We start from the raw sequence: 27,954 nt of genomic DNA on the forward strand, positions 1-27,954 counted from the left end.
TGACCTTATCCAAGGCATCCTGTACCAAATCGGTACCCGACAACCGAGCCTCTCCTGGTTCAAACCAGCCAACTGGCGAACGATACCGTCTCCCATATAATGCTTCATATGGAGCCATCTGAATTCTTGACTGGTAGCTGTTATTATAGGCAAACTCTGAAAGTGGCAAGAATTGATCCCAAGAACCTCCAAAGTCTATAACACAAGAATGATGCATATCTTCCAATATCTGAATAGTGCGTTCTGACTGTCCGTCTATCTGTGGATGAAATGATGTACTCAACTCAACCCGCATGCCTAACTCACATTGTACAACCCTCTAGAAGTGTGAGATGAACTATGTACCTTAATCAGAAATGATAGACACGGGCATACCGTAAAGGCAGAAAATTTTGCGGATGTAAATCTCCGCTAACTGCTCTGAAGAATAGGTAACTGCCACTGGGATGAAATGTGCTGACTTGGTCAACCTGTCCACAATGACCCATACTGCGTCAAACTTTCTCTGAGTCCGTGGGAGCCCAACAACAAAATCCATAGTAATACGCTCCCACTTCCACTCAGGAATTTCTAACTTTTGAAGCAAACCACCAGGACTCTGATGCTCGTACTTAACTTGCTGACAATTCAGATACCGAGCTACATATGCAACTATATCCTTTTTCATTCTCCTCCACCAATACTGTTGCCACAAATCTTGATACATTTTGGCAGCACCCGGATGAATAGAATACCGGAACTGTGGGCCTCTTCAAGAATTAATTCACGAAGCCCATCCACATTAGGAACACAAATACGACCCTGCATCCGTAGAACTCCATCATCTCCCACATCAACCTGCTTGGCACTACTGTGCCACACCGTGTCCTTAAGGACAAGCAAATGAGGATCATCATAATGTCGCCCTCTGATTCGCTCATATAAAGAAGACCGAGCGACTGTGCATGCTAGAACCCGACTGGATTCTGAAACATCTAACTTAATGAAATGATTGGCCGAAGTCTGAACATCTGCAGCTAACGGCCTCTCACCAACCGGAATATACGCAAGGCTGCCCATACTCACAACCTTTCTACTCAAAGCATCGGCCACCACATTGGCCTTTCCGAGGTGATACAAAATGGTAATATCATAGTCTTTCAACAACTCCAACCATCTTCTCTACCTCAAATTCAGATCTTTTTGTTTGAACAGATAATGTAGGCTACGATGATCAGTAAATACCTCACACAAGACACCATAAAGGTAATGCCTCTAAATTTTCAGCGCATGAACAATGGCTGCCAATTCTAAGTCATGAACAGGATAATTCTTCTCATGAACTTTCAATTGTCGCGACACGTATGCAATCACCCAGCTATCTTGCATTAATACTATACCAGGCCTAATGTGAGATTCATCACAATATACCGTATAAGATCTAGAACCCGTGGGTAGTACCAACACTGGTGGCATAGTCAAAGCCGTCTTGAGCTTCTGAAAGCTCAACTCACACTCATCTGACCATCTAAATGGGATATCTTTCTGGGTCAATCTGGTCAATGGGCTTGCTATAGATAAAAACCCTTCCATGAACCGGCGATAATAACCCGCCAAACCCAGAAAACTCCGTATCTCTGTAACTGAAGTAGGCCTAGGCCAGTTCTGAACTGCCTCAATCTTTTTAGGATCCACCTTTATGCTTTCTGCCGATACAACATGTCCCAAAAAGGCAACTGAGTTTAACCAAAACTCGCATTTTGAAAAATTGGCATATAATTGATTATTCTTCAAACTTGGAAGCACAATCCGAAGATGTTGCTCATGCTCCTCTCGACTGTTGGAGTAAATCAAGATGTGATCAATGAATACAACTACAAATGAATCCAGATAGTGCTTGAACACCCGATTCATCAAATCCATAAATGATGTTGGGGCGTTAGTAAGCCCGAATGACATCACTAAGAATTCATAATGCCCATAACGAGTCCGAAAAGCTGTCTTAGGGACATCAGATGCCCTAATCTTTAACTGGACGATGCCTGGGGGAACCGGCGATAATAACCCGCCAAACCCAGAAAACTCCGTATCTCTGTAACTGAAGTAGGCCTAGGCCAGTTCTGAACTGCCTCAATCTTTTTAGGATCCACCTTTATGCTTTCTGCCGATACAACATGTCCCAAAAAGGCAACTGAGTTTAACCAAAACTCGCATTTTGAAAAATTGGCATATAATTGATTATTCTTCAAACTTGGAAGCACAATCCGAAGATGTTGCTCATGCTCCTCTCGACTGTTGGAGTAAATCAAGATGTGATCAATGAATACAACTACAAATGAATCCAGATAGTGCTTGAACACCCGATTCATCAAATCCATAAATGATGTTGGGGCGTTAGTAAGCCCGAATGACATCACTAAGAATTCATAATGCCCATAACGAGTCCGAAAAGCTGTCTTAGGGACATCAGATGCCCTAATCTTTAACTGATGATAGCCAGACCTCAAGTCAATCTTCAAAAACACCTTGGCACCCTAAAGTTGATCAAATAGATCATTGATTCTTGGCAATGGATACTTGTTCTTGATAGTAGCCTTGTTCAACTGTCAATAATTTATACACATCCGCATTGAACCATCTTTCTTCTTTACAAATAACACTGGTGCACCCCAAGGCGAGACACTAGGTGTCACGACCCGAAATTCTCACCTTCGGGACTGTGATAGCACCTAATATTTTACTTGCTAGTCAAGCCAACGTTAGAATATAATTAGACATTTTAACAAAAAATTTAAATTTATTTAATAACAACAAAACAAATACGAAAATAAAGTCTGGAATAAAGAGAATTCTCCATAATAATTGCGAGAACTGCTTCCCGATAAGTGTAGGCGAACCAACTGGTCTAGTAAATACATAATCTCTCCACCACCTCTTGGCGGAACCCGTCGTCTGAGATACAGCAAAATCGACCCCATTGGTCTCAACTATACCTATGTTCCACAATACTTCATAGCAGTGGTCAAGAAAATCATGTGGGTCCTCAGAAGATGTACCACTGAAATTGATTGGAAATAGCTTGGTAAACTTGTCCAATCTCAATAATGCCTCAGAAGATAAAGCAGGCTTATCACCGGCGTATGCTGCAATAATTGGTTGAACTACCCCAACTGGATGGGCTACTGAAGCCTGATACTGGGGAGTTGTCTGCCCCGGAGCGGGAGTAGTGGGAGTTTGTGCTCCTTCCCCAGCCTGGGAGATGGTTGGTGCCACTGGAAATATACCATTCTGGGCCACACCCTCCATTAGGCTCACCAAATGGACTAGAGCGTCCTAAAGCACTAGAGTAGCTATGAATCCTTCCGGAACTTGAACTGATCCAACTGGTACAGTCTGAACTGGAACCTCCTCCTGAAGATCCCCTGAGGTTGTACTACGGGTGCTGCTGCTCGAGCTCTAGACTGGGCTCTACCTCTGCCTCTGCCTCGGCCTCTAGCGCGACCTCGGCCTCGGCCTCGACCTCTACCCCGGTCATAGTTACCACTAGGGGCTCTAACCCTTGTCCGTCGGTAGATGTATTATGCGTTCTCGCCATCTGCGAGAGAATAAGAATAGAATGGTTCAATCATCGATGACAGAATAAAATCGCACGATAGAATAAGAAAGAAATGATATTTTTCCTAAACTTCATAGCCTCTGAGAGATAAGTACAGACGTTTTCGTACCGATCCTTCAGACTCTACTAAGCTTGCTCGTGACTTGTGAGACCTATGTAAACTAGTGCTCTGATACCAACTTGTCACAATCCAAAATTCCCAACTTCGGGACCATGATGACGCCTAACATTTTACTTGCTAGGCAAGCCAATGTTAGAATTAATATTAGCCATTTTTAAACAATTTTTAAATTAATTAATAACAAAGAAACAAATGCAAAAGTAAAGTCTGAAATGTAGTGAATAATCCATAATAATAGCGATGTCTAAATACCATCCCAGAATTAGTGTCACAAGTGCACGAGCTACTAGAATAATACAAATAAAGGTCGGAAAGAAATACACAGCTATGATAAAGTGGAAGGGGACTTCAGAACTGCGAACGCCATGCATCTATACCCCAAGTCTCCTGCAAATAGCTGAATCCGAGCAAATCTACTATATGCCGATGGGACCAACTCTGGTATCTGCACAAGAAGTGCAGAGTGTAGTATGAGTACAACTGACCCCATGTACCCAGTAAGTGCCGAGCCTAACCTCGACGAAGTAGTGACGAGGCTAAGGCAGATCACTTATATTAACCTATACGCAATAACAATAATAACAACAATAATAGAAATAAAACAGGTATCTCTTTTCAACATCTGAAGCCAACTCGGCAGTCATAACCAATTATTATATCAATCAGTTTCCATTGTGGCGTGGAATCCGATCCCACAATATGCTCATATTCAATTCTGTTGCGGCGTGCAACCCAATCCCAATATATCTTTTCAATCAATTCTGTTACAACGTGCAACCCGCTCCTCCAATATATTCATTTCAATCAATTCTGTTGCGGCGTGCAACCCACTCCTCCAATATATTCATTTCAATCAATTCTATTGCGGCGTGTAACCCGCTCCTCCAATATATTCACTTTTATTTCCGTTGTGGCGTGCAACCCGCTCCTCCAATATATTCATTTACCAATTCTTATAAAAGAAATTAATCCAATAAATGCAATAATTAATATGAAATTATAAGACAACAAGCATACAATAATTATGATTTATTAGAAATAAGTAATGACAAGTAACAATTAATTGTGGAAATTAAGGTTGTAATATGCATTTTAATAATTAGTATGCTAAACGTCAAGTAGCAATTAATTCACATAAATCAATAAAGCATGTAGCAATTATAGCATGGATTCAAAGCATGATATTGAGCAAAGAACACGAGAGAAACAATTAATATAATAATTAATTCATGATTTAAAATGATTTGTGATTTTTCAAGTAATTATGCAAACAATTAATTTGACGACGTATAGACACTCGTCACCTCACTTATACACCGTTCATATGCATTTAACATAACAAATAATTTAAGGGTTCTATTTTCTCAAGTTAAGGTTAACCACGATACTTACCTCGATTTGCAAATAAATTTCAAGATTTCAATACACCTTTGCCTCGCAAATTCGTGTCTGAAAGCTTCGAATCTAATCACAAATAATTCAACTTACTCAACACGAATCGTAGGAACTAATTCTATATGAAATTATAAATTTTTCGGATTAAAATCTAAAATTTATTTTAAAAATTAACACTGGGACCTATATCTCGAATCCCAAAAAACTCACAAAATACGAACACCCGTTCCGATACGAGTTCAACCATACAAAAATTATCGAATTCCGACATCAGATTACCTTTCAAATCCTCAATTAAAGTTTTGTTTAAAGATTTCTACTATTTTCAATCCAATCTTTACCCATTTGAACTTAATAACATCCCCATAACCTTATTGGTACAAGCATGTATAACTAATACTCTCACATGCAAGAATCACACTCACAATCACTCGTCTTTACCCAAACCCAAAATTGAAGAATATGGGTTAGAACCTTACCTCTTGGGTGAAGATCTTGTGATAATTCCTTGTTAGATTTCAAAGCCTGAACAAGATTTTTGATGAACAAAGCACTTGAGCTTATTTATCTCTCTAAAACACTCTCACTTCTCTCTAAAATCATCAGTTAGTTGCCCCAAAATAAGCCCCAAAGCCTATTTATCAAAATGGGGTCAGGTTATAAAAATAGAAAAATTAACCCTCTGAAATCGGGTATGCGGTAGCATAATGGATCGCAGAATGGGTATGCGGGTCGCACAATGCACCGCAGAATCGGTGCCCAGAAATGGGCTTCTCTGGACAGGTCTGCGACTAGTTTTGCGGTCACATAACCACTTCTGCGATAGCATAATGGTTTTGCGATCGCAGATTTGGCCGCAGACTCGCATTCTGCCAGCCTTTGGTAATTCGGTCATAACTTCTTGTAGAAGTGTTCAAATGACAAAAGGTTTGAAGCTTAGATACTAGACTCGAAGATCTTTTATGTGATAGGTAGATCATCAATAGTTCCTTTTATATAATTATATATGCTCATTCAAAGTTTGGTCTTGTGCGTACCCATTTGAAACTTTAGTCTATTATGAAATTTTCCAACTTGACTTAGACTTAGGCCTCTCCTTAAACCCCACATCACTTATAATATGCCTCGTACACTTGTTATCATATCTAATTGGTATCCATAATATTAATATCCCTCAAATGAGAAGTAGAGTCCGCCCCCAAACACATAACATAACTTATCTCTTCTTTCACCCATTTTAATTTTCCGAATTTTTACTAACTCCCAAAATTTCTAAAATATTTCGCTAGAGTTTTCTTTGTAACTGGGCTTATCCACCTGCTAGAGAATCCAAGAAACCAATCCTAACAACACATACATAATCCAATCAATGTAACACAACATGAAAACAATACTAACAGTGGCATCATAAGCAATATATTACTAGAAAAGGAACGTCATTAACATCAACTATTCATGTGATACGTAACTCATAGAAGGTAAGCTCTCAACATCTTTATAGAATACAGAAATGAACGTTTAAATTAAAGATGACATTTTTGGGTCATCACAGAGGTAAATGCAAATTACATAAAATACTGTAGTTTTTTTAATTTTCGCTTTCCGAGCCAATTCATGCACTTACCTACTAGTTGTTTTTGGTTCGATTTAGAAAATCACGTGTAACGACCTGACAGGTCATTTTGAGCTCTAGTGCATTGTTCAGTGATTTGAGGCCTTGAGTAGCTTCACTTCAGGTGTTATGATTTGTACGTGTGGTCGGAATTTAGTTTCGGCAAGTTCGGAGTTGATTTGGAAAGAAACATTCTAAATTCGGAAGCTTTAAGTTGGAAAATTAAGGTTTGGAATTTTTATAAATGACCTCAGAATCAGGATTTGAAGGTTTCAATAGGTTCGTATGATGATTTCGGACTTGGACGTATGTTCGGGTCGAGTATCGGGTAGACCGGAAGTATTTCGGCGCTTATTATGATAGGCTGGCATTTTAAAGGTTTAATAATTTTCTAAGTTTGGGTTGAAGTGGATTTTGATGTTATCGATGTCCGTTTAGGATTTCGAGCCTGAGAATAGTTTCGTATGGTGATTTTGGTCTTAGGTGCATGTCCGAGATTTGGAGGTCCGTAGGTCATTTCGGCATCAATTGGCAAAAGTTGGAAATTTGGATGATTTTGAGAAGTTTGGTCAGGAGTGGACTTTTTAATATCGGGGTCGGATTCCCATTCCAAAAGTTGGAGTAGGTCTGTAATGTCAATTATGACTTGTGTGTAAAATTTGAGGTCAATCGGACATGATTTGATAGGTTTCGGCATCGATTGTAGAAGTTTGAAGTTCCAAAGTTCATTAAGTTTGAATTGGAGGGTGATTCGTGTTTTTAGCGTTGTTTGATATGATTTAAAGGCTCGACTAAGTTCGTATGATGTTTTAGGACTTGTTGGTATATTTGGTTGGGGCCCCAAGGGCCTTGGGTGAGTTTCAAATGCTTAACGGATCAGATTTTGGAATGAGCAAATCCCAGAAAAATCTGATTCTGGTGTAATCGCTTCTGCGGAGGCTTGACCGCAGAAGAGGCCTCGTAGAAGCGAGAAGAAGCTCACAGAAGTGACATGGGCAGCCTGGGCTTAAGGTCGCAGGGGCGGGGTTGAGCAGCGCACCTGCGTGTGCGCAGAAGCGATGCCACTGCCGCATGTACGGAAGATGCGCGTGGATGTATCGCACCTGCTTGCGCAGGAGCGAAAAAATATCCGCAGGTGCGATGGGCTGCTGACCATGGACTTCCGCAGGAGCGAGTTTTGTCTCGCAAAAGCGGGACCGCAGGTGCGAAAATATGACTGTAGAAGCGGAATTCGTGCTGGGTAGTGAGGCTTCTTTAAGTACGTGGGTTTGGCCCATTTTCATGTCATTTTCGTCCATGGGAGCCGATTTTGGAGTGCCATCTTCATCAACTATAATAGGGTAATTGATTTCTTTGCATTGCGAGTTAAATATACAAATTTAGGCTTGTAAATTTATGAAAATTAGTAAAAATTGGGATTTTGAAGAAAAACATAAAAATAAGTATATTTTGGATTTTGACCACGAAATTGGACATGGAATTCAGAATAAATGATATATTTGAGTTCGTAGAGTTATGGGTAAAGTTCATCTTTGAAAATATTTGGAATCCGGGCACGTGGGACCGAGAGACGGATTTTATCGACTTTTCGAGAGGAGTTGGAAATTATTTAAATTGATTAGTTATGGGTATTAAAACATATATTTATTGATTTGCACATTGTTTGCATAGTTTTGGATCGACAAGCATCGGTTCGAGGTGTTAGAGTGGCGTTAGAGCCGGCTATAGAACTTCAGAGCAAGGTAAGTTTCTTGTCTAACCTTGTAAGAGAGAATTTACCACATAGGTGATTTAAATTAATAATTGTTGCTAATTGTGGGGGCTACGTACGCACGAGGTGATGAGAGCCCGTGTGTAACTACTAATTATGCTATGTTCGGGTAGTTTAGGACTCAAATCATGAATTACTTGTAACAATTGCATCCTTTATTAATTAAAGTATTGGAATTATATTCAAAATTATTAGAGGAAATAGTAAAGGACCAAAATTTCACATACTTGAACTTTTGTGCAAATTACTTGACTGTTAATAGAAATTGTACATCCTTATGTGTTAGCCTTATAATAACTTCTCATTCTGGAGGTTCATAAGAAAATATCCTCCTTTCTTGTGGAGCGGGCCGAACTCCTCGGTAGTATAGGTGCATCTATGGATCGTGCCGCATGTCCCTCGGCAGTGTACACGACACTCTTGATCGGGCCGTACGAACTCGGCAGAAATCGTGCCTAATAATAATGATTACACGATACCTTGACATTCTATTGCAGCTTGTGAAGTTAATTGATTAATTGGAAAATTATTGCTATTCACATAAATCATGTCTATTTAAATATTTTTATTTTAATATTATTGACCCATAGTGAGTGTCAAAGTCGACCTCTCATCACTACTTCTTCGAGATTAAACTTGATACTTACTGGATACACGTTGTTTACGTACTCATGCTACGCTTGCTGCACTTTTTGTGTAGGATCTGAGATAGGAGTTTTAGGCGGCCCTACCGGTGCGCATCCCCGTTACCCCGAGGCCTAGTGGTGAGCTGCCTTTCTAAGCCGATCTGCAGCAACTAGTGTCTCTATTTATTTTTGTATTCTGTCTATTTTATTTCAGACAGTATTTAAAATTTTTTGGTATAATCTACTAGATGCTCCTACACTTGTGACACCAGGTCTTGGCACACACATTAGTAGAATAGTGAATTTAATTATTTTTCTTGGTTTTTATTTAATCAGAACCTTGAATATTTTCTTAAATCTTACAAGTAAGAAGAGTTTAATTACTTGAAAATTAATAAAAGAATAAATATACGTTTAATTCACTAATTGATTTGCCTAACTGTGATGTTGGTCGCCATCACGACCTATAGGTAAAATTGGATTGTGACATCACGTGCTTACCATACTAATATTTGAGGTAAAACGGACCCGTCTCGATGTTTAAAGAGCCTGAAGTTTTACTAAGAGAATTAAAAATATAAGGGTGAAAATCATTTATATCCCCTAAATTTTCTTTAAAAATCTCATCCTCCAACTTTGAACAATTTTCATTCCGCTCCTCATATCAATAGAGCTTATGTTTGATTTTTAGAGTAATTTTGGGAATGTAAATGATTTTCACCCAAAATATAAGGAAGTGAACACAAGAAAAAGTTTAGAGAATTAAACATATAATATATTTTATTTGACTAACCTAGACAATGTAATTTTTTCGCGGATTGACTCTCCTTGGACAAAAGTAGCTACGTCTCTATTTACGTCAACCTAATAAATATAAGTTATATGCTTTTCACACACACAATTTATTAATTTATTGGTTTTATTATAATTAATTTATGTGACAATAAGATCTAAGTCCATGATGAGCCTTGTTTAAATATTTTTATAACAATTTATTGGTTAAACATATTTGAATTTCAATCAAATTCTTGAAATTCTTTTTCAAAATTTTAGGATAAAATATAGTTTTTTCTGGATAAGCAAGTCACATACATATAAAGAACTCTTCATATGCTCTAAGAGCTTTTTGATATTTTCATTCTTCTTTTAGCTATAAAATTTGAGTTTCAATTTTTACGGTATTAAATTTTCATTAGTATTCTATTTTACCTTTTTATTTTGAATTTTATGCTAAAACCTGAATATGTTTTAAGATAAACATTATGCAATGATTGTCAGATTATAATTGATAATACTAATGACAAACATAGATTTAGATTAGCAAGATTATAGTTTATATAATATGTAAAATTATTAATATGTCATAAAACACTAATATATATATATATATATATATATATATATATATATATATATATATATATCAATCACTTGATACTATGACAAGTATCGTAGTGTACCTATGGTGTTAAAATCCTAGATCCACCTCTGCAATCTTTTACCCTGCTTGCACTGCAAATACTCTAAACCAAAGGCATAAATAGAGCACATTTCTGTGAATTTGCTAAAGTAAAAAAACTGACTTAGTCTTTTCCCGAAGTACCCTATCTTAGTGCAATTGATGCACTAATGTATCTTGCTAATGCTACAAGGCCTCATATAGCATTTTCTGTTAATTTACTAGCAAGATATAGTTCTTCTCCTACACGGAGACATTGAAACGGGATTAAGCATATATTGCGATATTTAAAGGGAACTCTTGATATGGATTTGTTTTATGCTAACAAAGATAGTGCAGATCTTGTTGGTTATGCAGATGCATGTTATTTATCTGATCCCCATAAAGCTAGATCTCAAACCGGGTACGTTTTTACATGTGGAAGTACTATCATATCATGGCGCTCCACAAAGCAATCTATTGTTGCTACTTCTTCAAATCATGCTGAAATAATAGCTATTCATGAACCAAGTAGGGAATGCGTATGGTTGAGATCAATAATTTATTTTATTTGAGAAAAATGTGGTTTGGAATGTGAGAAAAGACCCACAATTTTATACGAAAACAATGCTGCATGCATAGCCCGATTGAAGGGGGGATTTATAAAAGGAGATAGAACGAAGCACATTTCACCAAAATTATTCTACACACACGATCTTCGAAAAATGGTGACATTGATGTGCAACAAATCCGTTCAAGTGACAATCCGACAGATTTATTCACTAAACTTTACCAACTTCAACTTTTGAGAAGATGGTATACAAGATTGGAATGCGGAGACTTAAATATTTAAAACAAGGTTTTCATCAGGGAGAGTAAAATACGCGATGTACTCTTTTTTCCTTTCTAAGGTTTTTTCCCACAGAATTTTCCTTATAAGGTTTTTAATGAGGCAGCTAGCAATGCATATTACTAAATATGTGTACTCTTTTTTCTTCATTAGGATTTTTTCCCACGGGGTTTTTTCCTAGTAAGGTTTTAATGAGGCACATTATCTTTTAATGAATATCCAAGGGGGAGTGTTATAAATATATTATATTATGGATGTTCATTTAGTACTCCGTAGTAAATAAGTTTCCTGAAGAAACTTATCCATATGAGACTCCGCCGTAAATATGTTTATCTATTTAGTACTCTATTGGAAATAAGTCTCCTAAAGAAGCTTATCCTTTCGGTACTCCGTTATGGATAAATATTACCCATGGTAGAAGATTATCTATATCTGACACAACAGCTTAGAGTAGTAGCTTACACAACAACTTGCAACAGCAGCTTGCAACAGCAGCTTGCAGTAGCAGCTTACACAACAACTTTCAGTAGTAGCTTACACAGCAGCTTCCTTTCTTCTATAAATAGAGGAGAATTCAGTTCATTATGTACATAAGTTTGAATTTTGAATAATATATCAGTTTCTCTCTATAGTTGTCTTTAATTTGCAGTCTTTATTTTATAACATAACTTAGTCTTTTCCTTACTCTTCTATCTGTTTTTTCGCAAATCGCCAACAGTTTGTGTGACTGGAGCAGCTGGATTTATTGGCTCTTGGCTTGTTATCAAACTCCTTCAACGTGGCTATAATGTTCACGCTACTGTTCGTGATCCTAGTAATTATTTTCTTTTTTCCCTACAATAACCTATTGTCAACTCGTACGTGCAGAGCTCCGAAATTTATGTGACATATTTTTTTTAATATGTTTGAAAAAATGACCGTACACTCCTAAATTTAAAAATAATTAACTTTTCACTTCATATCTCTATGAGAATCTTTTATAACCACAATATGTTATAGTATGATTAAGGCCACAACTTTCAAAAGTGTTAAAGCTATACACACATGCAGTAACATATTTTAAACCACAAATTTTAATTTCTTTTTTTATTATTTTCTTAAATATCACACCAATTCAAACAATATCATCATATAAATGACATGAGTTGTTTTGGAATGGAAGAGAACAAGAACAAAGTGAAACATCTTTTGAGAGTTGTCAAAACTCAAAAGCTGATAGCAACCTGACGCTGTGGAAAGCGGAATTGACAGAAGAAGGAAGCTTTGATGAAGCCATTCATGTCTGCCAAGGAGTATTTCATGTGGCCACCCTATGGATTTTGAATCCAAGGACCCCGAGAGGAGCGTAATATCTAAGTATAGTGACAGAGTCAGAATTTGTTTTAACAGAATTCAAAATATAAAGAAATATATATAAGAAAAGCTCAAGGGGCCCTATAGTTGAATATCTATTAATATATACATAAAAATAATTCTGGTTACGAGGGGCGGCTCAATAAGTTCGGTGGCCTAAAACCAAACTTTAATGGAAGACCTAAAATAATTCCTATATATTTTTATTTGAAGTAGAGTTTTCTGCCTTTTTGAGAATAAAAATTTTAATTATTTTTTGCATAAACCATTTAATATCTCCATTGACATTATTGATCTAAGGTAATAGAACACGATTCAAAAAGTTAATAATTTTATATCACAATAATTTTTTGATATTTCAATATATTTGTTGCAGGAGACCTGAGAAAAGAAAAATGGAGTTTCAACTCTAAAAGTGTATTACTTATTTTCTAATGATAAATGTACTTATATCTTTATATAAACATTTTACTTTTCTACTTTGAAATAATTAATATTTTCTAAAAATGATTTGGGCTCTCACAAGAAGAGTTGTAATGGGATGGATAGGATATTTTTTTTCTTAACCGGAGGTATTCGATTCGAGTCTTGGGAATCAAAAAATTCTTTCTAGAGAGCGGTTTCAATTTTAATGGACTTTAAACGATACGAACTCGAATTATTCAAGGCTTCAAATCAAATACGGGATATCGAGTAGGAATTAAAAAAAACATCGAGGCCCCTAAAATCCTAAAAACCCCGCTTTAGTGGCGTGTGTAATTTTTCCACTAAAGAATTGAATAAACCCCTTGTGCAATCCTAGCACCGCCTTTGTCTATATATCAGGCCTAAAAACCCATATCACTTAACACAGTGGCAGAGACATCCTCTAGGCTCTAGTAAAGGGTGTTACTCGATCTTTGAGAAACACTTCGGGAAAAACAAATCACTTACATATGTGTACAAATAATTCTGAAAATAATATGTATATATACAATGGTCCAATATCACTTAAAAATAATAGAAAATATACATTGAATTGAGCAATGAAATAAAGTTTTAAAACTATCGTAGTTCGGGACCCAAACAAACCTATAAATTGTATTGTGGTAGTAGGCCACGGAGTATGGACTTGACATGCCAAGTAATTTTTTATTTTTTTTATTTATCTTGTGTAACATGCACGTAATATATGTTTGACAGAATGAAGTAATCAAACCAACAATCCGTGGAATATTAAGCATAATAGAATCATGTGCGAAAGCCAAAACAATAAAGAGGCTGGTTTTCACTTCATCTGCTAGAACTGTTGACATCCAACAACACCAAAACCTCGTGTACGATGAGAGTAATTGGAGTGACTTGGATTTCAATTTTCATATATGCTAAGAAGATGACTGGATGGGTTAGTCATTAATTATTTGCTTATTAATTCCTTTTCCTTAATCATACAATTTTAATGGATATTTAATTTTTCTGCAGATGTATTTTGCTTCTAAGATATTGGCAGAAAAAGCTGCATGGGAAGCAACTAAAGCAAAGAATATAGAGTTTATTAGTATTATACCAACGTTAGTTGTAGGTCCATTCATCACTCCAACATTTCCACCAAGCCTAATTACTGCCCTTTCACTAATTACAGGTATGACTTTTTTCACTTTGGTTTAAGTTCTCGCCCGATGATGTAAAAAATACATACACAATCAATATAACGAACAATCTATTATAAGCATTGATGGAAAATAATGAGTAATCTATCATAACTGATTATTCCTTACATTCAGGGAATTTTGCGCTTTTACTCCCTAAAATTTACTAATGAATTTTGATTTTCATTGTTGTAATGACTAATTAAGTACATTTAACTTTCAATTATTAGAAATGTACTTTTGATCCCTCTGCTGTTTAAATCTTCACAAATTAATTTTTACCGATCGCGCGAAGTTAAGTGACCAATCCACTCTTTTTATATACTATCGGTATATAAAATTAGATAGGGCAGAGTAATAGTAAACCATTCCATATTTCTTTTTAAACTTTTAAAAAAAAATAACTTTAATTCTGATCGAGGCATATGCAGGGAATGAAGCACACTATTCAATTATCAAACAAGGTAAATATGTGCATTTGGATGATCTTTGTGAGGCTCGCATATTCTTGTATGAGCATCCCAAAGCACAAGGAAGATTCCTTTGCTCTTCAGATCATGCAATCATAGACTAGGTCGCTGGAGGCGGATCTAGGATTTCAAGCTTATGGTTCGAGATTCTAATCGTTAAAAGTTACTGGTTTTAAATTAATCATTTATACATATTCAATAAATTTTGTAAGACAAACACAAGGTTCAAATCAAAGTTACTGGGTCCGGCCGAACCCGGTCCCAACACTCTACCTTCGCCACTGAACGTCTCAAAGATGGTCCGAGAGAAATGGCCAGAGTACTGTCCCTTCTGAGTAAGCCTCTCCTCCATTCTTATGTTATAATACCTCGAGTAAAAATTTATCCGCATCAAATATTTATATAAAATCATACTGAACGTATCATAGTTAAGTGACAATTAAATTAGCTGAAAATGCGTATTAACTAGCTATGTATGTGAAGATACATTATGTGCACGTATTCGTTGGTTGGGATAAACAATTAAACACTACGTGTGAGTTCTAAAAAACGAATTGCAAATTCTTCGTTCTCAAATGATATATAACCAAAATAATGGGCTCATTCTATGTATGAGAATTTTTTAGAAATAGCTTATAACTGCTAATTCAAAATTTGCACAGTTTTAAAAGTAATCGAAATTTAGCCATTTTTTCATGTAAAAAATAAATCTGAACAAAAAATACCCTTAAAAATCCGAAAAAATTTCAACATGGAGTTCGATTTTTTTTACATATGAGATCCGGGTATAATATGTTGTAATTTCATAATGTGCTGGAGTTCCAACATAATATGCTAGAAGTTTATACACAGGAACTCCATAATACAACATATTTTGCTGGAACTTTCTGTGTTTTAGCTAGGGTATTTTTGTCTAGATTTTATCTCCTTATAAAATAGTGGCTATTTTTCAATTACTTTGTAAATGCTGACTATTTTTCGATCACTAAGTTCAAAAACTGGCTTGCCCATATTATTTTAACCTATGTATGTGAAGCTACATTATATTACGTATTCATTGGTTGGGATAAACATATATTAAGTCTGAGTAAAAAAAAACAGAATTACAAATTCCTTGTTCTCAAATGATGTATAACCAAAATAATGAGCTCATTAGTATTTGTACAAAGAAAATGTGAACATGGCTTGATCACAATCTTGGGGAATTGACAGGTTTAAGGACATTGATAAGGACTTGCCCGTCGCTAGTTTTTCATCAAAGAAGCTGACAGATATGGGTTTTCAATTCAAGTACAATTTAAAGGGATTACTTATTCTACCCAAAGTCCGGCCGGCAAAACAGTGACGGATCCAGAATTTTGATAACGTATATAGGGTGCACCACTACCTTTAACATATACATTCAACTTGACTATATGAAATTTAACTCGATAACAATATAACAAGCAAACTATAGTTTATACTATCATGGTAATATTGTATGTTTTACAGATTTGATTGGTGTCCATAATCACATTCGTACCAGATTACACATTTACAAGGGCTAACAGGAGCGGAACTAGTGCAAAGGTTACAGGGTCACATGAACACAATGACTTTTGGCTCAACCTTGTATTTGTACTAAAAGTTTTTTAAATGTATAAGAATATTTAGCTTGAAAGCTAGTTCGTTGGTTATTATCTTGATATTATTATAGGAACCTATAAACTTAAAATCCTAGATCCGCTTCTGTAATCATACACATCAATTTTACTGCAGAAACTCCAGAAGGCTTCAACCAGGGGCTTTTTAATACCATCAAATATTTGCAATTGAAAAGGACAGAATTATTGCACTTTAACCAATTTTAGCCTCCTTTAGTCTGACTTGGCACAATTTTACTGCTGAATGTTGCCCGATCGTTTCCTGTATATGCTCATAATTTTGGCTACAAATTCTGCAACCATAGATATAAATCCCATAAACATTAACGTAGGTAAGAAGAAGGTAATAATAAGATAATCAGTATCCAGAGTTCTATGCATACCATTATTTATATACGGAGGTGAATTCAAAATTTAAACTCAGTAAGTTCCGAATAAGAGATCGTGAAAATGATTAATCTATTAGGTGTTTAATCATCAAGATGTTATTGTTGAGCTTCTCCTGTATATATAATGGTTCACCCAACTGATTTATTTAACAGAACGTGATCATGTTATATATTGGGTTGAAATCAAGTTGACTATACTGTTATTTACACAAATGGATAACAATCTCAACATCTTTATCATATAACACCACCAAATTATGAATGGTACTAAAATTGATGCTATTTGAGCATACCAGATGATTAGCATTAACAGACCATTCTAGGTAGAAAATGGGCGGGTGGATGGGCGGGTCGAAAATGGATTAACAAAAACGGATAAAATATCCAACCCGTCCATATTTAAAATACATATAAAATTGAGTTAACAGAAGAATAAGATTTAGTTTTCCTTGCTCTCGAGTTTTAGATCCCCTGCTACCAGAGACGAAGCTATATGGTCCGAAGGGAGTTCAATTGAATCCCCTTATCGGCAAAATAAGGTAAGGTCAAATTTTCTTGTTTATACATAAATTTTGAATCCTCTTAATATTAGGAAACTTCTAGTTACAACGGTAAATGTGGCTCAAAAATTGCTTTAGTAGGTCGCATGTTTGAATTTCAAGTATGTTATTCTTATATTTTCAGAACTCATAACTAAACAATGTAAATTAAGAATGGAGAATCGTGCAAAAAATGTATGTAAGATTATCTTCATTTTCTAGAAAAGTATGAATAAGTAAGAAATTAAAAAGTTACCTTCTAATTTTAAGAGAGCGCTTGTTCCAATTGGGAGTCTTTTGTCCTGAAAATGGCCTTGGGTTACTCCATATATTAGTTTTTCTCAAATAAAAATTGAAAAATAAAGGGGTAGAACTTACATAATAAGCATGCCAATAATATATTTCCCTTTTTAAACCTCCATCAACCCTCTTAAGGAATTGTTCAACAAGTTTCTGTGTGCATTGAACAAAAATCAGAATCATGTCATGGAAATTCGTTATATGCTACATCTTCAACATATATAAAACTATATGTATTTTACCAGGAGTATAAGTTTTGGGTGCACAAACTCGACTAGGAGTTTTTGGAACTTGCCCCGAATAGAAAATAACCTGATCAAACCAATACACACTGTGAATTTCAATATTTCCATAAATGGGTTATGAAATTCACTAAATAAGTACATATAATAAACTGTGAACCTAATAGCATAAATGGGTTATGAGTTCGGTGACAAGCAAGGGGGCACCAAAACTCATAAATTTTAAATTAATTCTAGATCCGCCTCTGTCTAGAAAAAAACATAAAACAAGACTATTTATTTTGTTAAAATGAGTCTGAAATTGCCCCTTAATGCGTAAGATGAATATCCAAGTTCCTGATTACCAATATGTTCGGTTTAATGGAACAAGAATTTCCTAACAAACAAAAAGAAGGGAGAAAAAGATAAAACAAGAAAGAAACTAATACCTTGTTGGAGTTGGATCAGTTAGAATTTCCGCTGCAAGTTCTAGTACAGATTCTTCCCATCCTACTGAAATTGGTTGATCCTCAGCAAAAGGATAGCTGTATAAGTGAGGGTATAATTAAGTGCTTTTAACACATTTTCCCGATCGGCTAAAACCAATTATAGCCGCTAGCCAAATATATAATAAATATACATCGATAATGTATAAAATATGTATATTACACTTTTATATACAAATAATATACATTTGTCGGCTATTATTTTGGGGGAGACTATACAGTGTAGATTTCCCTATCACTAATACATAACCTAGCAAGCAGATTGTGCGTTAATAATAGTCTTACTTGTGTGCTTTGCAGGCTTCAAGAGCCATTATTGCTCTTCGCATGTTTTGCTTTGATTTTGTAGCTATTTTAGCAGCAAAGCCCCTAGATAGTTCAAGGTCTTCTTTTCTTGATATCTCAATGAGAACTTCCACAATCTACCCAAAGCAAAGAAAACGTAATGAGTAGATGTGATTATGGTTAAAGCTTAAGGCGTGTATCCCTCGAAATTCAACAAGCTCTTCTAGTGTAAACAAAGAGCAGAAACAACAGAAATTGATAAGAAAGCCTGAGTATGTAGAAAATAAGTTGGCAAGAACAATAATTCCAGCTTGTGTTAGCTCGTTTTAGGGAGAGTTCAGGTTACATTTGGACACGATATTATCATAACTACTCTTTTAGTATGAAATAGAAACTTTATAAGGTGCTACTCTTTACATTTGTGCTAGAATATTGCATTTTGTAGTTCCTCCTATGTTTGTTTTGATGTTTTGGAGGCAGACAGATTAGGAATTATGTATTTGAGAAGTACTACGCTATGTGCTGATGTTACTTAGTATATAATATATTACTCTTTTGAATGAAAAAATTGGTGAAAACAAATGCAGTCCTATTGTAGGCTACACATCAGGTTGGAACAGAGAGCTGCCACTACATTAAGAGCTACTAATTTGCCACAAACATTGGCCCCAAGTAGTTGCTATATAGGTTAATATTAAACCTGTAGTCAAAACGTACGCATGATTCTCGTCTCTAATTTGGCCTAAATGCTCTTAAGTAGTGTACAAAACTGTTAGGGAAAAATAATATCCACGATAATAATGATACAAGAGAGTAACAATGATACCAAATCATTTAACGGGGTAAAATACAATACCCAAGAAGAGCAATATAATATCACTATAATATTATAACTTTGTAGTGTCAAAAAATTACTACGACTCAAAAGAAATAACACTCTTTATTTTAAATATCTCACCACAATATTACTCACACTCTATTTTCTCACAGATTATAAATTACTCGCACAGCTCTAATACTTTTTTTTTTTTTTTGTGGTGTATTTGAGATGAAACTGAATGACTCTATTTATAAGAGAATGATTCGTCTAATTCAGTCAATCAAATTTGACTTTTGCAATTGCAAAATGCAAATTACTCACAGGCGCCCACAATTGCTTGACATTGCATTTCTTGTGTGCCTACAATGCTTGACCTTTAATTTTAACTTGCATTCCTTTTGCTTTTGCTTTTCTAAATCATTTTCTCTTTCTTTTCTTTATTCCTTTTGTATTTAAATAGGTCCCACAAATTTTCCCCTTAATTTTGATTTTTCTTCTTCATTCTAAGATTTGATCTCAATCTCTCGAAATCTTCAAACTTGAGAGGTTTGGTAAATATATCTGCAACTTGATCATGGGACTTCACATATTTGAGCTCGACTTCCTTCTTGGCAATGCATTCTCTGATGAAGTGATAACTTGTATCTATATGCTTGCTTCGATCATGATACACCTGATTCTTGGCAAGTGCATGTGCGGATTTGTTGTCAATACAAATCTTCATAGCTTCAATTTATGGCAAATTGAGCTCCTTTAATAATCTTCTCAGCCAAATAGCATGACAGGTACATGACGTTGCTGTTACATATTCGACTTCACGGGTCGAGAGAGTAACATTGGACTTTTTTTTGAACTCCAAGAAATAACAGAATCACCCAAGAAAAATACAAAACCACTTGTGCTTTTTCTATCATCAATATCTACCGCATAATCACTATCACAATATCCCATAAGGTTGAAATCATTAGAAGAAGAATAAAATAACTCATAGTCGATCGTACCTTTTAGGTAACGAAAAATTCTTCTAGTGACCTTCAAGTGAGTGGTGGTAGGAGCTTCCATGAAGCGACTTACTACTCCAACTGCAAAGAGTATATCTAGCCTGGTACAAGTCAAGTACCTCAAACTTCCCACAAGACTTTTAAAAAATATGGAATCCACTTTTTCTCCTTCATCAAACTTGGATAATTTTACTCCACTCTCCATCGGTGTGTTCACGGGGTTGCAATTGAACATGTTGAATTTTTTCAATATCTCTTTTGCATAGCTTTCTTGAGAGATAAAATTCCATTCTCCATCTGCTTCATTTCTAGGCCCAGGTAATATGACATGAGCCCTACGTCTGTCATCTCGAACTCACAGGACATATCTTTCTTAAAAGCTTCAAACAAACTTGGATTATTACCCGTGAAAATAAGATCATCAACATGAAGACAAACAAGCAAGATATCTCCAATAGTATGAACTTTAAGATAAAGAGCATATTCATCGAGACAATGAGTATACCCAATGTCTTGAAAATACTTGTCGATGCAACTATTCCATACTCATGGGGCTTGCTTTAATCCATATAAAGCTTTTTTCAACCGCAACACTTTATCTTCATGGTTTTTGACCACAAAGCCCAATGGTTGTTCAACATAGACTCTTCTTCAAGATAGCCATTTAAGAAGGCTGATTTGACGTCTAGTTGATGGATCTTCCACTTCATTTGCACCGCCAAAGAGATGAGCAAACGAATTATCTCCATGCGGGCAACAACTGCATAGACTTCTTCATAGTCAATGCCTTGCCTTTGCTTGTAGCCTTTAGCCACAAGTCGTACCTTGTATCTCTTCATATCTCCATCAACATTCTTCTTTGTCTTGTATACCCATTTTACTCCAATTGCGCGATGACACTTGGGAAGAATTGTTAACTCCCAAGAATTATTCTTCTCTATTGACTCGATTTCCTCCTCCATGGCTTGTCTTCACATTTTGTCTGTAACAGTTTCATCAAAGTTTATTGATTCACTATCAGCAAAGAGACAATATAAAAAATCAAAATTAGTAACTTTTTTCGTGCCATCATAGAGCTCTTGAAAACTCCTTGTCCTTTGCGGTTGCTTATTTGAACTTTGTTGAGAAGAAGGAGATGCAACATTAGTTGGAGAAGGAGGTGGAGTTGTATCCTGCACAAGTTCCACTGCTCCGGTTCTTCTTCATTACCAAAGTATGGAAGAAAATCTTATGAAGTTTCTTCCTGAGCTTCCCAATTCCATGTCAATTCTTCATCAAATTTAACATCACGACTCACCACCACCTTGCCGCTACTTGGGTTGTATAGCTTGTAACCTTTTAAACTTGTATCATAGCCAACAAACACATGCTTGACACTTCGATCGTCAAGCTTCTCTCTCCCTTAATGTGGCACATGAGCATAGGCTATGCTCCCAAAGATTCTCAAGTGCTTGACACTTTGGCTTTCTTCCACTCCATGCTTCTTGAGGGGTTTGATCTCTAACATTCCTTGTTGGAGACCTATTGTTCAAATAAACTGCATAAGAAACAGTTTCGGCCCAAAATTCCTTGGGCATACTTTTAGCTTTCAACATACATCTAGCCATATTAAGAATCGTTCGATTCTTTCTCTCTGCAACTCCATTTTGTTGGGGTGAATAAGGTATCGTTATAGGGCGACCAATTTCATGAGATTGACAAAATTTATTAAATTCTTTTGAAGTGAATTCGCCTCCTCTATCGGACCTTAAAGCTTTTATTTCATAGCCACTTTCTTTTTCACAAGTACTTTGAAATTTTTAACCGCAGCAAAAGTTTCAAATTTTTGGTTCAAGAAATAAATCCAAGTCTTTCTACTAAAGTCATCAATGAAAAGCAGAAAGTATTTACTTTTACCAAAGGAAGGTGTATTGATTGGTCCACACACGTCAGTGTGAACAAACTGGAGCGGTTTGGTTGATCTTGACATGGCCTCATTTTGAAAACTCCTCCTTGCATGTTTTCCAAGAAGACAAGCTTCACACAATTGATTGGGATAGTTGATTGATGGTATCCCATGCACCATGTTCTTTTCTCTCATTGATTTGAGCACTTCAAAATTCAAGTGCCCAAATCGCATGTGCCAACACCATGATTCATCTTGCACATTAGCCTTCAAACACTTTGCATTAATTGTCTTAAAATTCAGAGAAAATAATTTATTTTTTGCCATATGCACTTTAGCAATTAGAATTTCACTTGAATCTCTAAGCCAAAGATGTATATTTTTCATGTGGAAGTCATATTCCTTTTCAAGAAGTTGGCCCAAATTCAAAATATTACTTTTTTATTTTGGGACATAATAAACATCTTGAATTAGCTTGTGACTACCCTCTTTACAGGAGATCAGAATCATACCTATCCCTTCGATTTGAATCTTTGAGGTATCTCCAAAAGACACATTACCTCTCACCGTTTTATTGATCTTCACAAACTTCTCTTTGCATCCACATATATGATTTCTTGCTCCATTGTCCAAATACGACGAGCTACAATCATCCATGTATTCTTCCTTGAGTGTCAGCAACAACGTTGACTTATCTTTTTCTTTCTTGTCGTCAATAAGGTTAGATTTTTCTTCTACATTGGTACGACATTCCCAAGAGTAATGTCCAAATATATGAAAATTATAACATTTAATTTTTGATTTGTCATACCTTTGTCCATTATTTTCTTGGTAGTAGCCACGTCCTCTTCCTCCTCTTTGTCCACGACCACGACTTCTGAATGTTTGGTGAATTTTAACTTCATTGTTGAAGTTGTTACAGTTACTTATTCCTCTTCCATGACCACAACGGCCTCATCCTCATCCGTTTCCTCGATAACTCTTTTCACCTCCATGGTCCTTAAAGGATGCGTGAGTTTTAAGAAGTTGCTCCAATGATACTTCTTGTCTCCCTTTGATTTTTTCTTCGTGGGCCTATAAAGAATCCTCCAATTGCTCTACCATCATAGAGTCTAAATCTTTAGACTCCTCAATAGCACACATCACAAAATCAAATTTAGGTGTTAAAGTGCGAAGGATCTTTTCTACCATACAAACATCTTCTACGTACTCCCCGTATCTTCTTAGTTGATTTACAATAGCCTTCACTTTTGAACAATAATCCGAAATGCATTCGGATTCTTTCATTTTTAAAACTTCAAAGTCAGCCCTTAGAATTTGAAGTTTTACTTTCCTCACCTTGTCAACTCCTTGAAGAGAATTTTGTAAAATCTCCCAAGCTTCCTTTGAGGTGGTAGCATCTACCACCTTCTCAAACATGGCATCATCCAAACATTGGTGGATGAGCGTGAGGGCTTGTTGATCCTTCTTCCTTATCTTTGCCAAGACATCTTTTTCATTTTGAGACAGAGCTTCCTCATTATCGGGTTTTGCATATCATCTACGTACGATTTTTCACACATCTTGGGAGCCAAGAATGACTTTCATACGTAGAGACCATTTCTCATAATTATGTTTTGTGAGATGGGGATACTGAAAAGACAGCGGACCATTATTCGCCATGGCTCTAATACTGCGTTGTTGGAAAAAATAATATCCCGCCCAGGAATAATATCCACGATAATAATGACACAAGAGAGTAACAATGACACCAAATCTTTTAGCGGGATAAAATACAATACTCGAGAGAAGCAATATAATACCACTATAATATTACAATTTTGTAGTGCCAAAAGACTACTACGACTCAAAAGAAATAACACTCTTTATTTTAAATATCTCACCACAATATTATTCCCACTCTATTTTCTCACAGACTATAAATTACTCTCACAGCTCTAATACTTCTCTCTTATTTTTTTTGGGTGTATTTGAGATGAAACTGAATGACTCTATTTATAAGGGAAATATTCGTCCAATTCATCCAATCAAATTTGACTTTTACAATTGCAAAATGCAAATTGCTCATAGGCACCCACAATTGCTTGACATTGCATTCTTTGTCCGCCTACAATGCTTGACCACCTTTGATTTCAACTTGCATTCCTTTTGCTTTTCCTTTTCCTTTTCTAAATCATTTTCTCTTTCTTTTCTTTATTCCTTTTTTCTTTAAATAGGTCCCACAAAAACATGACTAACAATATCCTAGATTCATGATTCAAATAAAATAATACTATAATGATTAAAATTTTGTACACTTACTTCATGAGTTGCTGGAGCTTCAACTTCAATAACCGTGCAGCGACTTCTCACTAACTCGAGTATAGATGCATCACTTTCACTGAAGAGAATGAGCTTACAAGCATCTGAATTACAGTCGATGATCCATTTTATTAAGTGTTGCATGTTCTCCTCAGATTTATCCACGTCGTAAAGAACTAATACTGTAAATGTAATATCTAATTAGGCTAAAACTGAAGTGATGCAATGTGATAAAATCTTTCATGTATTGTTGATATGAACCTTTGGAATCTGCCTTCATATTAATCCTGCTTACTTCCGGGGTTAGTGCAAATTCACTGCTTATTTGCTTAACCAAAGCCAATAATGCAAATCTAGCATTGGGCTCTAAATGAACATTGAGCTCAATATGGTGAGGACTTGAGCTTACTGGTACAACGACTTGAACTGGCTTCGTTTCCTGTCAATAGAAAGGAGAAAGAAGAGAGTTAAGAAGTAGAGACAATGTCATATTACTAACAAATCAGAAGAGTTCAAATTCATTAACATTTAAATTTAAACATTAGGAATTGTAGCCAAATGTACCTGGATGTGGAAGTATTTCAGATCATGCGATATCTGCAAAAAATTAACATAAAATGGTGGGATAGTTCTAGTAATGAACCCAAAAAAGAAAATGTAGCCTAGTGTTGCATCTTTTCAAAACAAGCTTACTTACATTGCAAATTGCATCGCCATAGATTTCACGCAAAAGAGCTATCGATAATGCTCTTTTACCAGATCCCGGAGGACCCTTGAACAAGATGTGTGGGAGTGGTTCATTTGAAGAAACCTAAGAGGAAACGTGTTAGTAAACATTGAACTTATATAAGTGACTTGATTGTGTTAAAAAAAATTATATACAACGTCAAGCATAGAACTTAAACTATTATGAGTTTAAATAATATACATCAACAATGCGAAGAAATTCTACATTGTCAAATCACTTAAAAGGAAATTGCAGCTAACTGTTTACAGAAAATATGGATTCATAATCTATAAAACTTGGAAAATAACTTATTTCAGCAGGTAAAACCACACTGATAAAGCAAAATTTCTGGTGTACAAAAGTTAAAACTCATTCTTTTATTATTGTCTTCCTGTTTACTTTCCTTTAATCAACTAATGTCCCAAAAAGTTTCACACTTCATAGAACTACAACTATATATAATTCATTCGATTATACTACATTTATCCGATCACAGACGGGGAATAACAGTACAATTATCTTTGTATGACCTATAGGTCACAAGTTCGAACAGTGGAATCAGATGCTTGCGCTAGGGTGGGCTGCCTACATTACACCCTCTTGGAGTGTGATCCTTCCCTGGACTTTGCGTGAACGTGATATGTTTCGTGCACCGAGCTGCCCTTTTTATCAGATCATAGCGGACTAAAAAGGCTCCAAATATTAACATGTGTAAACCAATTCTTTATCGTCTACGTGCCCGGTCAAACTATGTCATAAAACTGAAAGTACATTGATAATATTTCATGTATAAGGAAAGGGAATTAGATCTTTTTTATCAATCTGAAAGCTAAGGCACTTACAAGATGACTAAGTAGTAAAGCTTGTTGCTTGTTGCAAATGAATCCATCCAATGAAGTTGGTTGATGTTTATCAGCCCAAAATTGTCTCAAACTTTCAACAACAAATGCCTTGTCAATTACTGAAGCTTCATTAATAAGCCTCCCTCTTTCTGGAGATTGATCTTTTCTTGATTTTCTACAAGATCCATTCTTTATACAAGAAAACCATGCTTCTGTTTGACTACTACTCTTTTTCCTATTTGCTGTGAAGTTTTTTGCACTTCTACTCGTCCTTGTAGTAGCATTACTTAGTTTACTGCTCTGCCTACTTATAGCAGAACTCGGATTCGTAGTTGCTGTTCGTGTCACAATAGTACTAGATGAAATAATTCCCCTGTCACTCTGATTGAAATTTGCGGACATTTTATTCACACAACTGACATTTCTATCAGTCGATACCTGAGGCATTGAAATGGAATTGCTTGTTACAATAGTGCTAGTTGAAATTCCCCTTCCATTTTGACTGAAATTCGCGGGCGTCTTATTAACAGAACTGACATTTTTATCAGTCGATACCCGAGGCATTGAATTGAATTTGCTATGTGTGACACTATTTTCAGGGATGGTAATTTTTTCCATGGTAAAAGCTGAATATTCCTTAGTAAAGAAAACATCACTTGGTGAAATAGATTCAGTGCTTTGAAACATATTATTCACACCAGCTGGAATAATGGAGCCTCTTGAGATCTTTGCATTGGCTAATATTACATTCATTTCACCTACAGAAGACAAGGTCCTCGACGTTGGGGATCGTGTTATTTCTGTTCTTCTTCGATCCTTGGACGTGTCAAAAAGAGCAGGTCTAGGAGCGGATATAGCCCTGCGACTATAATTTGCTTTGGCACGGATTGCAACCTCATTTTTTAGTAGTACTATGTTATTTTGCTTTCTAGTTGAACTCGAAAAGCTTTGCTTGTCAAGGTGATGTTCCTCTTTTGAATTCTCTCTCCTGGATATATGTACTGAATTATGTCTACGTCGATATTCAGATTTTGAAAAAGGACTAACATCTCTACGAACATTTGAATGTGAAGGTGGTCTACGATATTCGGATTTTGAAAAGGGACTTACATTTCTACGAGCATTTGAATGTGAAAATGGAGTAATAACATGTTGTGCACGTAGAGCAAGTCGACGAAAATGAACATCACCTTCATCTCTGCGCGATTTATACGGGGATTTGCTTGGCCTTCTCGGGTTTATACTCGAATATTTGTTCTTCGCTTGATCAAAAGCTAATACATTTTGCTGTTGGGATTCAGTGTCAATAATTATATCAACATTCTTTGTATTTAGTTCCAGGCTTGGACTTTCCTGCCAATCGGTCTCTGTATCAGATGGCTCATATCCGCTTCGCCTTTGCTTTACAGAGGACGAATTTTTAACTTGTAACGCTCTGTTAGAAGCAGAATAACTCTCCATTTTAGCAGAAATTTTCTTGGAAACTTTGGTTTGGATATTGGAATTTCAAAGAATATTCTGTTTTAAAGAAGCTTTTGGACAAGAAATACTACCTAGGATTGGTAACTAACGAGAATATCACCAGCTAGTATTTGCCGAAAAACACTAGACAAAAAATATGAAAAATTCCAGCTTT

General features: G+C 35.8%; 1 protein-coding gene and 1 pseudogene across 1 annotated transcript; one reads left to right on the forward strand and one right to left on the reverse strand.

Annotated features, from left to right (window-relative positions):
• Positions 1-11,819: 11,819 nt before the first annotated feature.
• LOC117281230 (dihydroflavonol 4-reductase-like) lies at positions 11,820-14,963 on the forward strand (annotated as a pseudogene).
• A 1,335-nt stretch (positions 14,964-16,298) lies between these two features.
• Positions 16,299-27,779, reverse strand: LOC104115362 (uncharacterized). Its single transcript, XM_018777388.3, has 11 exons — positions 26,319-27,779; positions 25,447-25,560; positions 25,314-25,346; positions 25,011-25,188; positions 24,750-24,931; positions 18,743-18,879; positions 18,401-18,496; positions 17,973-18,042; positions 17,809-17,883; positions 17,687-17,732; positions 16,299-16,795 (listed from the first exon to the last, which is right to left on the reverse strand). Exons 1-11 carry the CDS (start codon positions 27,777-27,779, stop codon positions 16,737-16,739), a joined length of 2,451 nt encoding a protein of 816 aa, XP_018632904.1. The 3' UTR covers positions 16,299-16,736.
• Between the last annotated feature and the right edge of the window lie 175 nt (positions 27,780-27,954).

The sequence above is a fragment of the Nicotiana tomentosiformis genome, chromosome 9 (assembly GCF_000390325.3).
Source record: "Nicotiana tomentosiformis chromosome 9, ASM39032v3, whole genome shotgun sequence".
NCBI lineage: Eukaryota > Viridiplantae > Streptophyta > Magnoliopsida > Solanales > Solanaceae > Nicotiana > Nicotiana tomentosiformis.